Below are 13,342 nucleotides of genomic sequence, written 5' to 3' on the forward strand. Positions count from 1 at the left end.
ATACTGGGGAAGGCAGGAGATTGGGGCTGAGAGGAAACTTGGATCAGCCATGATGAAATAGTGATGCAGACTCGACGGGCCAAATGGCTGAATTCTGCTCCTATATCTTATGGTCTCAAATGCTGGATGAACTCAGTGAATCAGGCACTAAAGAGGAATAAAGTGTTGTTTACAACTCTGCTTAGATGCTGCCTGACCTGCTGAGTTCCTGCAGCACTTTGTGGCTGTTGCTCTAGTTTATTTCCAGCATCTGCAGAATCTCTTGTGTTTTATATTTGCATTTGTGAGTTGGAGTTTGACAATAGTTCCAAGATTCAATTGCCTGTTGACCTTAAGTATATTGTATGTGGGAGCTTGCTGCGTTCAAAATTGGTTACCAGTGATCAAATGCGCATGTGTAGTGGGTTACCGGTCAGTTTCTAAACTCACGCATGCGCTCAGTGGATAACAGGCTCTGAAGGATCGGCGGTAGGTAGAAGCGGGGTTTCATCATCACCGGTGTTCACACCGCGACTGCGGGACAATTGTTACGAGCTCCGGACACACCGTGGACTCGCACCTCAGGACATTCCGGTCCTCTCCCTCTCTTTCAGCCCCATCCCCACAGGGGCTCCGGGGAGTTTTTCGCGAATGAGCGAAGACGTGGCGCAATTTGCATAGCGCATGCGCAACGCCGGGACCGTGATGGATAGACAGCTCTCGTTCGGAATTCGGTTTAATATCATCGGTAATGTCGTGAAATTTGTTGTCTTTGCGGCAGCGGAACAATGCAGTGTATTAATAAAAAACAAATTGCAGTAAGTATATATTTATATAGTTAATTAAACAAGTAGTGTAAAATTGTTTAGGTCGTGTTCATGGGTTTAATGTCCATTCAGAAATCAGATGAGAAAGGGGAAGAAGGTGTTCCAAAATCGTTGAGTGTGTACCTCCTTCCTGATGGCAGCAATTAGAACAGAGCCCTTAAGTGATGGGGGCTGCTTGAAGATGGCCTGGATGCTGGCGCCCATGATGGAGCTGACTGAATGTACAATTTTTTGCAGTTTCTTTCCATCCTGTGCAGTAGCCCCCACCCCCATACCAAACGACGGTGCGCTAATTAGAAGGCGCTCCATGTAGAAATTTAGAAGTGTCATTGGTGACATACCAAATCTCCTCAAACTCCTAATGAAATATAGCCAAGACGAGGAAATCTGCAGATGCTGGAAATTCAAGCAACACGCACAAAATGCTGGTGGAACGCAGCAGGCCAGGCAGCATCTATAGGGAGAAGCACTGTTGACGTTTCGGGCCGAGACCCTTCGTCAGGACTAACTGAAAGGAAAGATATTAAGAGATTTGAAAGTAGGAGGGGGAAGGGAAAATGCAAAGTGATAGAAGACAGGAGGGGGTGGGTGAAGCTAAGAGCTGGAAAGGTGATTGGCAAAAGGGATACAGAGCTGGAGAAGGGAAAGGATCATGGGATGGGAGGCCTAGGGAGAAAGAAGGGAGGGGAGCACCAGAGGGAGATGGAGAACAGGCAGAGTAATGGGCAGAAAGAGAGCAAAAAAAGGAAGGGGGAAAATAACTAAATATACCAGGGATGTGGTAAGGAGGGAAGGAGGGGCATTAATGGAAGTTAGAGAAGTCAATGTTCATGCCATCAGGTTGGAGTCTACCCAGCCGGTATATAAGGTGTTGTTCCTCCAACCTGAGTGTAGCTTCATCTTTCATGCCATTAGGTTGGAGACAGTGGTAAGACCCGACGCAGACTGGGAGACCATTTTGCTGAACACCAACGCTCTGTCCGCCAGGGAAAGCAGGATCTCCCAGTGGCCACACATTTTAATTCCATGCCCCATTCCCATTCTGATATGTCTATCCACAGCCTCCTCTACTGTCAAACTTCCAGGTGAGGCAACACTTCACCTGTGAGTCGGCTGGTGTGGTATGCTGCGTCCGGTGCTCCTGGTGTGGCCTTTTATATATTGGTGAGACCCGACGCAGACTGAGAGACCGTTTCACTGAACACCTACGCTCGGTCCGCCAGAGAAAGCAGGATCTCCCAGTAGCCACACATTTTAATTCCACGTCCCATTCCCATTCTGATATGTCTATCCATGGCCTCCTCTACTGTCAAGATGAAGCCACACTCAGGTTGGAGGAACAAAACCTTATATACCGGCTGGGTAGCCTCCAACCTGATGGAAAGAACATTGATTTCTCTAACTTCCGTTAATGCCCCTCCTCCCCTCCTTATCCCATCCCTGGTATATTTAGTTTTTTCCCCCCTCCTTTTTTTTCTCTCTTTCTGCCCATCACTGCCTGTTCTCCATCTCCCTCTGGTGCTCCCCTCACCCTTTCTTTCTCCCTAGACCTCCCATCCCATGATCCTTTCCCTTCTCCAGCTCTGTATCCCTTTTGCCAATCACCTTTCTGGCTCTCAGCTTCATCCCACCCCCTCTGGTCTTCTCCTATCATTTCGCATTTTCCCCTCCCCCCACTACTTTCAAATCTCTTACTATCTTTCCTTTCAGTTAGTCCTGATGAAGGGTCTCGGCCCGAAACGTTGACAATGCTTCTCCCTATAGATGCTGCCTGGCCTGCTGCATTCCCCAGCATTTCGTGTGTGTTTGATGAAATATAGCCGCTGTTGTTCCTTCTTTATAGGTACCTCAGTTTGTTGAATCCAGGATAGATTCTCAGAGATGTTGACACTCAGTAACTTCCAATTTCTCACTCTTTCCAGTCTGATACCTCTATTTGGACTGGTGTGTGACCCTTGACTTACCCTTTTTGAAGTGTGCAATCTGGTCTTACTGACGTTGAGTGCAAGGTTGTTACTGTGACACCACTGTTATATTTTGCTCCTATACACTATTTCATCAGCATCTGAAATTCTGCCAAAAGTAGTTGTATCATCAGTTAATTGAGAGATAGTATTTGAACTGTGCCTAGCCACACAGTCATGTGTATACAGAGTAGGGGAGTGGGCTAAGCACACAACCTTGAGGTGCACCAGTGTTGATTATTATTGAGGTGGAGAAATTATTTGTGATCCACACAGATTCTGATCTTCTGGTGAGGAAGTTGAGGATCCATTTGCTGAGGGAGTTTCAAATGCCCAGGTTTTAGAGCTTTTTGTTCAGAACCTTAGGAATGATTGTGTGAAACACTGAGCTGTAGTCAGTAAACACCATCCTGGCATAAGTATTAGTATTGTCCATGCGGTCTAAGGCCATGTGAACAGCCAATGAGGTCTCATCTGCTATAGACTTATTGTAGTGATAGATAAATTCCATTTACTCCAGTTACTTGCTGAGAAAGGAATTGACCTTTTTGAAGCAGGTCAGAACCTCTGTCTGTAGCAATGAGAGATTGAAAATGTCTTTGAACACCCTGCCAGGTACTCCATCAGAGCCTGTCACGTTATGAGGATTCACCGTCTTGAAAGACAGTCTATTGTTGGCTTTTGTGGGGTTTACTATAGTGGCAGCCATGGGGGATAATTCTGGCATTTTCCCCAGTAGTCCATAGAGTGTGTTTGGATGTGCAGGCAGAAAGAGTGAGAACGGATGGATCTGTCAGACCATGCTGAACTCCAGCTATTTAAATCCAAGGATTAGGAATTCAGAACAAAATATACTTGTGAATTAATCTAAGATGAAGAATCAGAATCAAGGTTATTATCACTGGCATGTAAAGTGAAATTTATTAACTTAATAGCAGTTCAATGTAATACATAATATTGTAGCGATGTACTACATACAGAGCTAGAGACGACACGCAGTCGGTAAGCCGTTTCGAGACTAGTTTATTCAAACTTCGCGGCGCTGGCATTTAATCCCTAGCTCCCGCCCTCTCCGGGCGGAAATGACATCAGAGGTGCATTACCAAAGTCTCACCCCGCGCGCTGGCTATTTGTGAGCCGGTTCGCCTGCGCAGAAAGTGGGTCGCCACATAACCCCCCCCCCCCCAGAACCGGCGATAAACCCCCCAATGTCCACAGTGTGGATCAGCCTCTGTTTGGGAGGTCTGCCTCTGCGCTGTGGTGCCTGAACCTCGACCGGCTTCGCCAAGTCCACATGGGCTGGTTTGAGTTGGTCCACCATGAAAACGTCCTCTTTCCCCCCAATGTCCAGAACGTACGTGGACCTGTTGTTATTGATCACCTTGAACGGCCCCTCGTACGGCCGCTGTAGCGGTGCCCGGTGTCTGCCCCTTCGTACAAACACAAACTTACAGTCCTGCAGGTCTTTGGATACATGGGTCGGGGTCCGTCTTTGCTGTGAAGTCGGTACGGGGGCCAGGTTGCCGAGCCTTTCGCGTAGTCTGTCCAGGACTGCTGCGGGTTCTTCCTCTTGCCCCCTTGGGGCTGGTATGAACTCACCTGGGACGGCCAGGGGTGCGCCGTACACCAACTTGGATGATGAGGCGCGCAGATCCTCTTTGGGCGCTGTGCGAATTCCAAGCAGGACCCAGGGAAGCTTGTCCACCCAGTTAGGTCCTCTCAGGCGGGCCATGAGAGCTGACTTCAAGTGACAGTGGAAATGCTCCACTAGTCCGTTCGACTGTGGGTGGTAGGCAGTAGTGTGGTGTAGCTGCATTCCCAACAGGCTGGCCACAGCCGACCACAGGCTGGAGGTGAACTGGGCGCCTCTGTCGGAGGTAATGTGGGCCGGTACCCCGAAACGTGCTACCCAGGTTGCGATCAGTGCTCGGGCACAGGAATCGGCAGATGTGTCGGTGAGCGGGACCGCCTCTGGCCACCTTGTGAACCGGTCTACCATAGTTAGGAGGTACCGCGCTCCTCGGGACACTGGTAGGGGGCCCACGATATCCACATGAATGTGGCTGAACCTCCAGTGGGTGGGTTCGAACTGCTGCAGTGGGTCTTTAGTGTGCTGCTGCACCTTGGCTGTTTGGCACTGCGCGCACGTTCTGGCCCATTCACTGACCTGCTTGCGAAGTCCGTACCACGCGAACTAGCTGGAGACCAGCTGGACGGTTGGCCTGATACATGGGTGCACCAAACTGTGTATGGAGTCAAAAACTCACCGCCTCCAGGCTGCTGGGACGATGGGGTGAGGTTGGCCGGTAGCCACGTCGCACAGGAGGGTCCTCTCACCTGGGCCTACGAGAAAGTCCTGCAGCTGCAAACCCGAGACTGCGGTCCTGTAGCTGGGCATCTCATTGTCTGCCTGCTGCGCCTCCGCCAGTGCTGCATAGTCTACCCCCAGGGACAGGGCCTGGACAGCTGGTCTGGAGAGTGTGTCCGCCATGATGTTGTCCTTTCCCGAGACATGCTGGATGTCCGTCGTGTACTCGGAAATGTAGGACAGATGTCGCTGCTGGCGAGCCGACCAGGGATCGGACACCTTCGTAAATGCGAAGGTCAATGGTTTGTGGTCCGTGAACGCGGTGAACGGCCTGCCTTCTAAGAAGTACCTGAAATGCTGGATTGCCAGATACAGTGCCAACAGCTCCCGGTCGAAAGCACTGTACTTGAGTTTGGGTGGTCGTAGGTGCTTGCTGAAGAACGCCAGGGGTTGCCAGCGCACCTCGATGAGCTGACAGATGCTCCTGGCGACTACTGCTGGCTATAAGGATGTCGTCCAAATAGATGAACGCAAAGTCCAGGTCGCATCCCACCGCATCCATTAGCCGCTGGAACGTCTGTGCGGCATTCTTAAGGCCAAACGGCATTCAGAGGAACGGGATGATGAGTGCTGTTTTGGGGATGTCTTCAGGGTGCACCGGGATTTGATGGTATCCCCGGACGAGGTCTACTTTGGAAAAGATTCTTGCCCCGTGCAGGTTTGCTGCAAAGTCCTGTATGTGCGGCATGGGGTAGCAGTCTGGAGTTGTAGCCTAGTTCAGTCTGCGGTAGTCGCCGCATGGTCTCCAACCCCTGGCTGATTTGGGCACCATGTGCAGGGGGGAAGCCCATGGGCTGTCGGACCTCTGTACGATCTCCAATTCCTCCATCCTCTTGAACTCCTCCTTCGCCAGGTGGAGCTTATCTGGGGGGAGCCTACGTGCGCGGGCGTGGAGGGGTGGTCCCTGGGTCGGGATGTGGTGCTGTACCCCGTGTCTGGGCATGGCTGCCGTGAACTGCGGTACCAGAATCAATGGAAAGTCCGCCAGGATTCTGGTGAATTTGTTGTCTGACAGCGTGATGGAGTCCAGGTGTGGGGCCGGCAACTTGGCTTCACCCAGAGAGAACGTCTGGAAAGTCTCGGCATGTAAGTCTTTTCCCTTGTAAGTCGACCAGCAGGCTGTGAGCTTGCAAGAAGTCCGCCCCCAGGAGTGGTTGGGCCACCGCGGCCAGTGTGAAGTCCCACATGAACTGGCTGGCGTCGAACTGCAGCTGCACTGTGCGGGTGCCATAGGTCCGTATCGTGCTGCCGTTTGCGGCCCTCAGGGTGGGTCCTGGCTTCCTGTTGCGGGTGACATACCCCGTCGGGGGCAAGACGCTGATTTCCGCTCCAGTGTTGACCAAGAAGCGGCGTTCTAACTTGTATGTCCCTGACATACAAGAGGCTGTCCTGGTGGCCAGCCACCATAGTCATTAGCGGCAGCTGGCCCTGGCCCTGGCCCTTGCAGGGCGGGTGACAACGGTGGGCATGCCCCACCGCTGGTGGTAGAAACACCACTGTTCACTGTCCTCCTCACTCCTGCCTCTGTGTTGTGTGCGCCCCCCTGCCAGGCCTGGTCTGGTCTGCTGTTGGGCGCATGGCCTGGAAATTGACCGACGGACGCTACGCTCTCCCTCTTGGCTTTCCACAGCACGTCTGCCCGGGCCGCCACCTTCCGGGGGTCGCTGAAATCTGCGTCGGCCAGCAGCAGATGTATGCCCTTGGGCAGTTGCCCTAGGAATGCTTGCTCGAACATGAGGCAGGGCCTGTGTCCGTCAGCCAGGGCCAGCATCTCGTTCATCAATGCTGATGGCAGTCTGTCTCCCAAACCGTCCAGGTGAAGCAGGCGGGCACCCCGCTCACGCTGTGAGAGGCCAAAGGTCCCAATGAGCAGTGCTTTGAATATTTGCCTTCTTCCGGGTATGAAATCCTCAACCTGGGCAGCCATCTCCTGGTCAAGGGCGCTCACCACGTGGTAGTAACGCATGGAATCAGAGGATATCTGCCGAATCTGGAACTGGGCTTCTGCTTGGCTAAACCACACGCGTGGTCGCAGCGTCCAGAAAGTCGGCAGTTTTAGTGAAACTGCGTGAACAGATGAAGAGTCGGTCATCTTTGCTCCAAATCCCGTTTGGACCGTCGGGGTCACCAATGTAGCAATGTACTACATACAGAGCTAGAGACGACACGCAGTCGGTAAATTGTTTCGAGACTAGTTTATTCAAACTTAGCGGCGCTGACATTTAATCCCTAGTGCCCGCCCTCTCCGGGCGGAAATGACATCAGAGGTGCATTACCAAAGTCTCTCCCCGCGCGCTGGCTATTTGTGAGCCGGTTCGCCTGTGCAGAAAGTGGGTCACCACAATATAGAAGAAAAAAATAATAATAAATTAGAATCTTATTCAGTATACTTTATACATTGTATGTATATTGAATAGATTAAAAATAATGCAAAAAAACAGGAAAAAGTGAGGTAGTGTCCAAGGGTTCAATGTCCATTTAGGAATCGGATGGCAGAGGGGAAGAAGCTGTTCCTGAATCACTGAGTGTGTACCTTCAGGCTTCTGTATCTCCTACCTGATGGTAACAGTGAGAAAAGGGCATGTCCTGGGTGCTGGAGGTCCTTAATAATGAACACTGCCTTTCTGAGAGACCACTTCTTGAAAACGTCCTGGGTACTTTGTAGGCTAGCACCCAACATGGAGATGACTAAATTTACAACCCTCTGCAGCTTTTTTCAGTCCTGTGCTGTAGCCCCCAATCTCCCCCCCCCCCACCCCCAAACCAGACAGTGATGCAGCCTGTCAGAATGCTCTCTACGGTACATTTATAGGAGTTGTTGAGTGTATTTGATACAAAATCTCTTCAAATTGCATACACAAAAATGCTGGTAGAACACAGCAGGCCAGGCAGCATCTATAAGGAGAAGCACTGTCGACGTTTCGGGCCGAGACCCTTTGTCAGGACTAACTGAAAGGAAAGATAGTAAGAGATTTGAAAGTAGTGGGGGGAGGGGGAAATACGAAATGATAGGAAAAGACCAGAGGGGGTGGGATGAAGCTAAGAGCTGGAAAGGTGATTAGCGAAAGTGATACCAAGCTGGAGAAGGGAAAGGATCATGGGATGGGAGGCCTCGTGAGAAAAAAGGTGGGGGGGGGGGAAGCACCAGAGGGAGATGGAGAACAGGCAAACAACTAAATATGTTAGGGATGGGGTAAGAAGGGGAGGAGGGGCATTAATGGAAGTTAGAGAAGTCAATGTTCATGCCATCAGGTTGGAGGCTACCCAGCCGGTATATAAGGTGTTGTTCCTCCAACCTGAGTTTGGATTCATTTTGACAGTAGAGGAGGCCATGGATAGACATATCAGAATGGGAATGGGACGTGGAATTAAAATGTGTGGCCACTGGGAGATCCTGCTTTCTCTGGCGGACCGAGCGTAGGTGTTCAGTGAAACGGTCTCCCAGTCTGCGTCGGGTCTCACCAATATATAAAAGGCCACACCGGGAGCACCGGACGCGGTATACCACACCAGCCGACTCACAGGTGAAGTGTCGCCTCACCTGGAAGGGCTGTCTGGGGCCCTGAATGGTGGTGAGGGAGGAAGTGTAAGGGCAGGTGTAGCACTTGTTCTGCTTACAAATGCCAGGAGGGAGATCAGTGGGAAGGGATGGGGGGTTGAGTGGACAAGGGAGTCACATAGGGAGCGATCCCTGCGGAAAGCAGAAAGAGGTGGGGAGGGAAAGATGTGCTTGGTAGTGGGATACCAAGGCCTCCCGTTAATTTCCGTTAATGCCCCTCCTCCCCTTCCTACTCCATCCCTGACATATTTAGTTGTTGTTTTTTCTCTCTCTCTGCCCATCACTCTGCCTGTTCTCCATCTCCCTCAGGTGCTCCCCCCCCCCCCCCCACTTTCTTTCTCCCTAGGCCTCCCGTCCCATGATCCTTTCCCTTCTCCAGCTTGGTATCACTTTCACCAATCACCTTTCCAGCTGTTAGCTTCATCCCACCCCCTCCGATCTTCTCCTATCATTTCGCATTTACCCCTCCCCCCACTACTTTCAAATCTCTTACTATATTTCCTTTCAGTTAGCCCTGACAAAGTGTCTTGGCCCGAAACGTCAACAGTGCTTCTCCTTATAGATGCTGCCTGGCCTGCTGTGTTCCACCAGCATTTTGTGTGTGTTGTTTGAATTTCCAGCATCTGCAGATTTCCTCGTGTTTGCTCTTCAAACTGCACTGTCTTGCCTTTATAACTAAATCAATATGTTTATCTTCCAGTCAATGAAAATGTCAGTTAGTGCTGCAGGGAAAAAAAACAACAAAATGCTTCCAAATTTAGTTTGAGAAGATTATCTCTGGGTACATAATGATATCAAACACCTTTCTCCTGGGCAACAAGTGACATGCAGGTTTCACATCACAAAAGTGCCAGACAGCTAACTGCCCTCCTCTTCATGTTCATTTGAATTACCATCGATGAATTCACCACCATCAGTCCTGTGGTTGGGGGGGAGGGGGGTGGTGTTAGTCAAAGTCATCACAAGGTTTCCAGGATAAGCTGTGTAATATCAAGTGCTCTTTGTAGAGTGTGTGGTGGAAGTATTACTAATGGAGAGAGAGGGACAAACTGAGCCATGTCACAGACTGAAGACAGGCAGGAATGGTCCATTCTGATACAGGCAGAAAAACAGAAAACTAGATGGTAAATCCGGTCTCTGATCTGTGCGCAGTTAGATCAGAAGTTGTTCCTCCAACTTGGGTTGAACCTTGCTGTAACAGGGTGATGTCAGACGTCACTATCGATACTAAAGTGATCTCATCTGAAATGCCGTCCTTCACCCATTGATGCCTTTTGCAAATCTTTTTACAGGTTGGAAATGACAATCTGCTTAACAGAATGCCAAACACAGAATGTCAGTTCTAATGTCTCTGTCCAGGTATTTAAGGAGTGACCAGATATTTCCTTTGTAACACCGATATTTCTGTTGTTGATCCTAGGAGATGAAGAAGTGTCTCATCCCAGCTGGAAATGTGCTTTGTGTCTGAAATGAAGTTTTCAGTTTGAACTCAGTGAGTCCACTGGAACCGGGGTGCTGAGAACACACCAGCACTTGTTGATCTGTGTGCAGGAAGTGATTTATTGTATCATCCAAGCTGATCATACAACAGAAATTTCACAGCAGTGAGAGGCTGTTCACTTGTTCCATGTCTAGGAAGAGATTCATTCACTCAGTTGATCCACAGACACACCAGTGAGTTGACAAGGAAAGAAATTGTTTCATGTATGGGAAGAGATTTATTTAATAGTCTGATCTGCTGACACATGAGCAAGTTTTCAATGGGGAGAGGCTGTTCATCCATTCAGACTGGGAAGTTATTCACTCAGACACATCAGTGAGTACACACAGCAGAGAAACTGTTCACCAGCTCAGACTGTGGGATTCAATCTGTTATCCTTACAGACACAGCAGTTGGTTTACACTAGGGAAATGATGTTCATCTGCTCAGACTGTGGGAAGGGATTCATTCACTCGTCTCACCTGAAGGAACATCAGCAAGTTCATACAGGGGAGAGACCGTTCACCTGCTCTGACTGTGGGAAGGGATTCACTCGATCATCTTACCTGAAGCAACATCTGCGAGTTCACACTGGAGAGAGGCCGTTCACCTGCTCAGACTGTGGGAAGAGATTTTCTCAGTCATGCAACCTTGTGGCACACTATCAAGTTCACACTGCAGAGAGGCCATTCACCTGCTCTGAATGTGGGAAGGGATTCACTCAGTCATCTCAACTGAAGATACACCAGCGAGTTCACACTGGAGAAAGGCCATTCACCTGCTCAGACTGTGGGAAGGGATTCACTCAGTTACCTAACCTACAGGCACACCAGCGAGTTCACACTGGGGAAAAACCATTCACATGTCCAGACTGTGGGAAGGGATTCACTCAGTTATCTAACCTACTGGCACACCAGCGAGTTCACACCAGGGAGAAGCCATTCTCCTGCTCACATTGTGGGAAGGGATTCAGTCACTCATTTCACCTGAAGGAGCATCAGCGAGTTCACACTGGAGAGAGGCCGTTCACCTGCTCAGACTGTGGGAAGGGATTCACTCAGTTATCTAACTTACTGGTGCACCAGCGAGTTCACACTGGGGAGAAACCATTCACCTGCTCAGTCTGTGGGAAGGGATTCATTCGATCATCTTACCTTAAGCAACATCAGCGGGTTCACACTGGAGAGAGGCCGTTCACCTGCTCTGAATGTGGGAAGGGATTTTCTCAGTCATGCAACCTTGTGGCGCACTATCAAGTTCACACTGTGGAGAGGCCATTCACCTGCTCTGAATGTGGGAAGGGGTTCAATCATTCATCCAACCTTCGGAAGCACTATGGAGTTCACACTGGGGAGAAGGTTTAAATAAACTGCATGCTGGATATTTAACCATCACAGTTACCAAATCCAGAGGCAAGTTCACAAGTGGTGTCAGAGTTGGTGTCAAACTCTGTAATTATTATTGCTGCTCATCACATCCAGTTCTGCACCCTGGTCGCTGGGACTGGGAGGAGTTTCTTCTCATTTAATGTTTCTTCACATTTAATGGGACTGGAGTTTAATATTCTGAATCTGTGACAAATAAATCAGTTTTATTTTAAACTTTGTCTCAGGTACTCAGTGGACTTGCAACACATCCAGTGCACATTAACCATATAAACCATATAACAATTACAGCACGGAAACAGGTAATCTCGGCCCTTCTAGTCCATGCCGAATGCTTACTCTCACCTAGTCCCACCGACCTGCACTCAGCCCGTAACCCTCCATTCCTTTCCTGTCCATATACCTATCAAATTTTTTTTAAATGACAATATTGAACCTGCCTCTACCACTTCTACTGGAAGCTCGTTCCACACAGCTACCACTCTGAGTAAAGAAGGTCCCCCTCGTGTTACCCCTAAACTTTTGCCCCCTAATTCTCAACTCATATCCTCTTGTTTGAATATCCCCTACTCTCAATGGAAAAAGCCTATCCACGTCAACTCTATCTATCCCCCTCATAATTTTAAATACCTCTATAAAGTCCCCCTTCAACCTTCCACGTTCCAAAGAATAAAGACCTAACTTGGTGAACCTTTCCATGTAACTTAGGTGCTGAAATCCAGGTAACATTATATTTTGTTGACATCTTTCCTATAATTCGGTGACCAGAACTGTACACAATACTCCAAATTTGGCCTCACCAATGCCTTGTACAATTTTCACATTACATCCCAACTCCTATACTCAATGCTCTGATTTATAAAGCAGCATACCAAAAGCTTTCTTCACCACCCTATCCACATGAGATTCCACCTTCAGGGAACTATGCACCATTATTCATAGATCACTCTGTTCTACTGCATTCCTCAAGGCCCTACCACTTACCATGTATGCCCTATTTTGATTAGTCCTACCAAAATGTAGCACCTCACTACTTCATTATCCACAATGCCACCGATCTTAGTATCATCTGCAAACTTACTAATCCAATTTACCACCCCATCATCCAGATCATTAATGTATATGACAAACAACATTGGACCCAGTACAGATCCCTGAGGCACACCACTAGTCACTGGCCTCCAACTTGACAAACAGTTATCCACCACTACTCTCTGGCATCTCCCATCCAGCCATTGCTGAATCCATTTTACTACTTTGATATTAATACCTAACGATTGAACATTGCTAACTAATCTTCTGTGTGGAACCATGTCAAAGGCCTTACTGAAGTCCATATAGACAACATATACTGCTTTACCCTCGTCAACTTTGCTAGTAACCTCTTCAAAAAATTCAATAAGATTTGTCAAACATGACCTTCCACGCACAAATCCATGTTGACTGTTCCTAATCAGAACCTGTCTATCCAGATAATTATATATATCATCTCTAATCTCCATCCATTAATTTACCCACCACTGATGTCAAACTTACAGGCTGATAATTGCTAGGTTTACTCTTAGAACCCTTTTTAAACAATGGAACCATATGAGCAATACGCTAATCCTCCGGCACCATCCCTGTTTCTAATGACATTTGAAATATTTCTGTCAGAGCCCCTGCTATTTCTACACTAACTTCCCTCAAGGTCCTAGGGAATATCCTGTCAGGAACCGGAGACTTATCCACTCTTATATTCTTTAAAAGTACCGGTACGTACTCTTCTTTAATCATCATA

The 13,342-nt window shown here is 48.9% G+C and overlaps 1 protein-coding gene across 2 annotated transcripts; it reads left to right on the forward strand.

Moving 5' to 3' along the window:
* Positions 1–440: 440 nt before the first annotated feature.
* LOC140719277 (uncharacterized) lies at positions 441–11,793 on the forward strand. 2 transcript variants are annotated; one of them, XM_073033794.1, is made up of 2 exons: positions 441–468; positions 10,118–11,793. In XM_073033794.1, exon 2 carries the CDS (start codon positions 10,609–10,611, stop codon positions 11,539–11,541), a length of 933 nt encoding a protein of 310 aa, XP_072889895.1. In that variant the 5' UTR covers positions 441–468; positions 10,118–10,608; the 3' UTR covers positions 11,542–11,793. The 2 variants fall into 2 exon arrangements, with proteins under 2 accessions (XP_072889895.1, XP_072889894.1); XM_073033793.1 differs by having other exon boundaries at positions 445–797.
* Positions 11,794–13,342: the final 1,549 nt, after the last annotated feature.

Source organism: Hemitrygon akajei, chromosome 31 (genome assembly GCF_048418815.1).
Source record: "Hemitrygon akajei chromosome 31, sHemAka1.3, whole genome shotgun sequence".
Lineage (NCBI taxonomy): Eukaryota > Metazoa > Chordata > Chondrichthyes > Myliobatiformes > Dasyatidae > Hemitrygon > Hemitrygon akajei.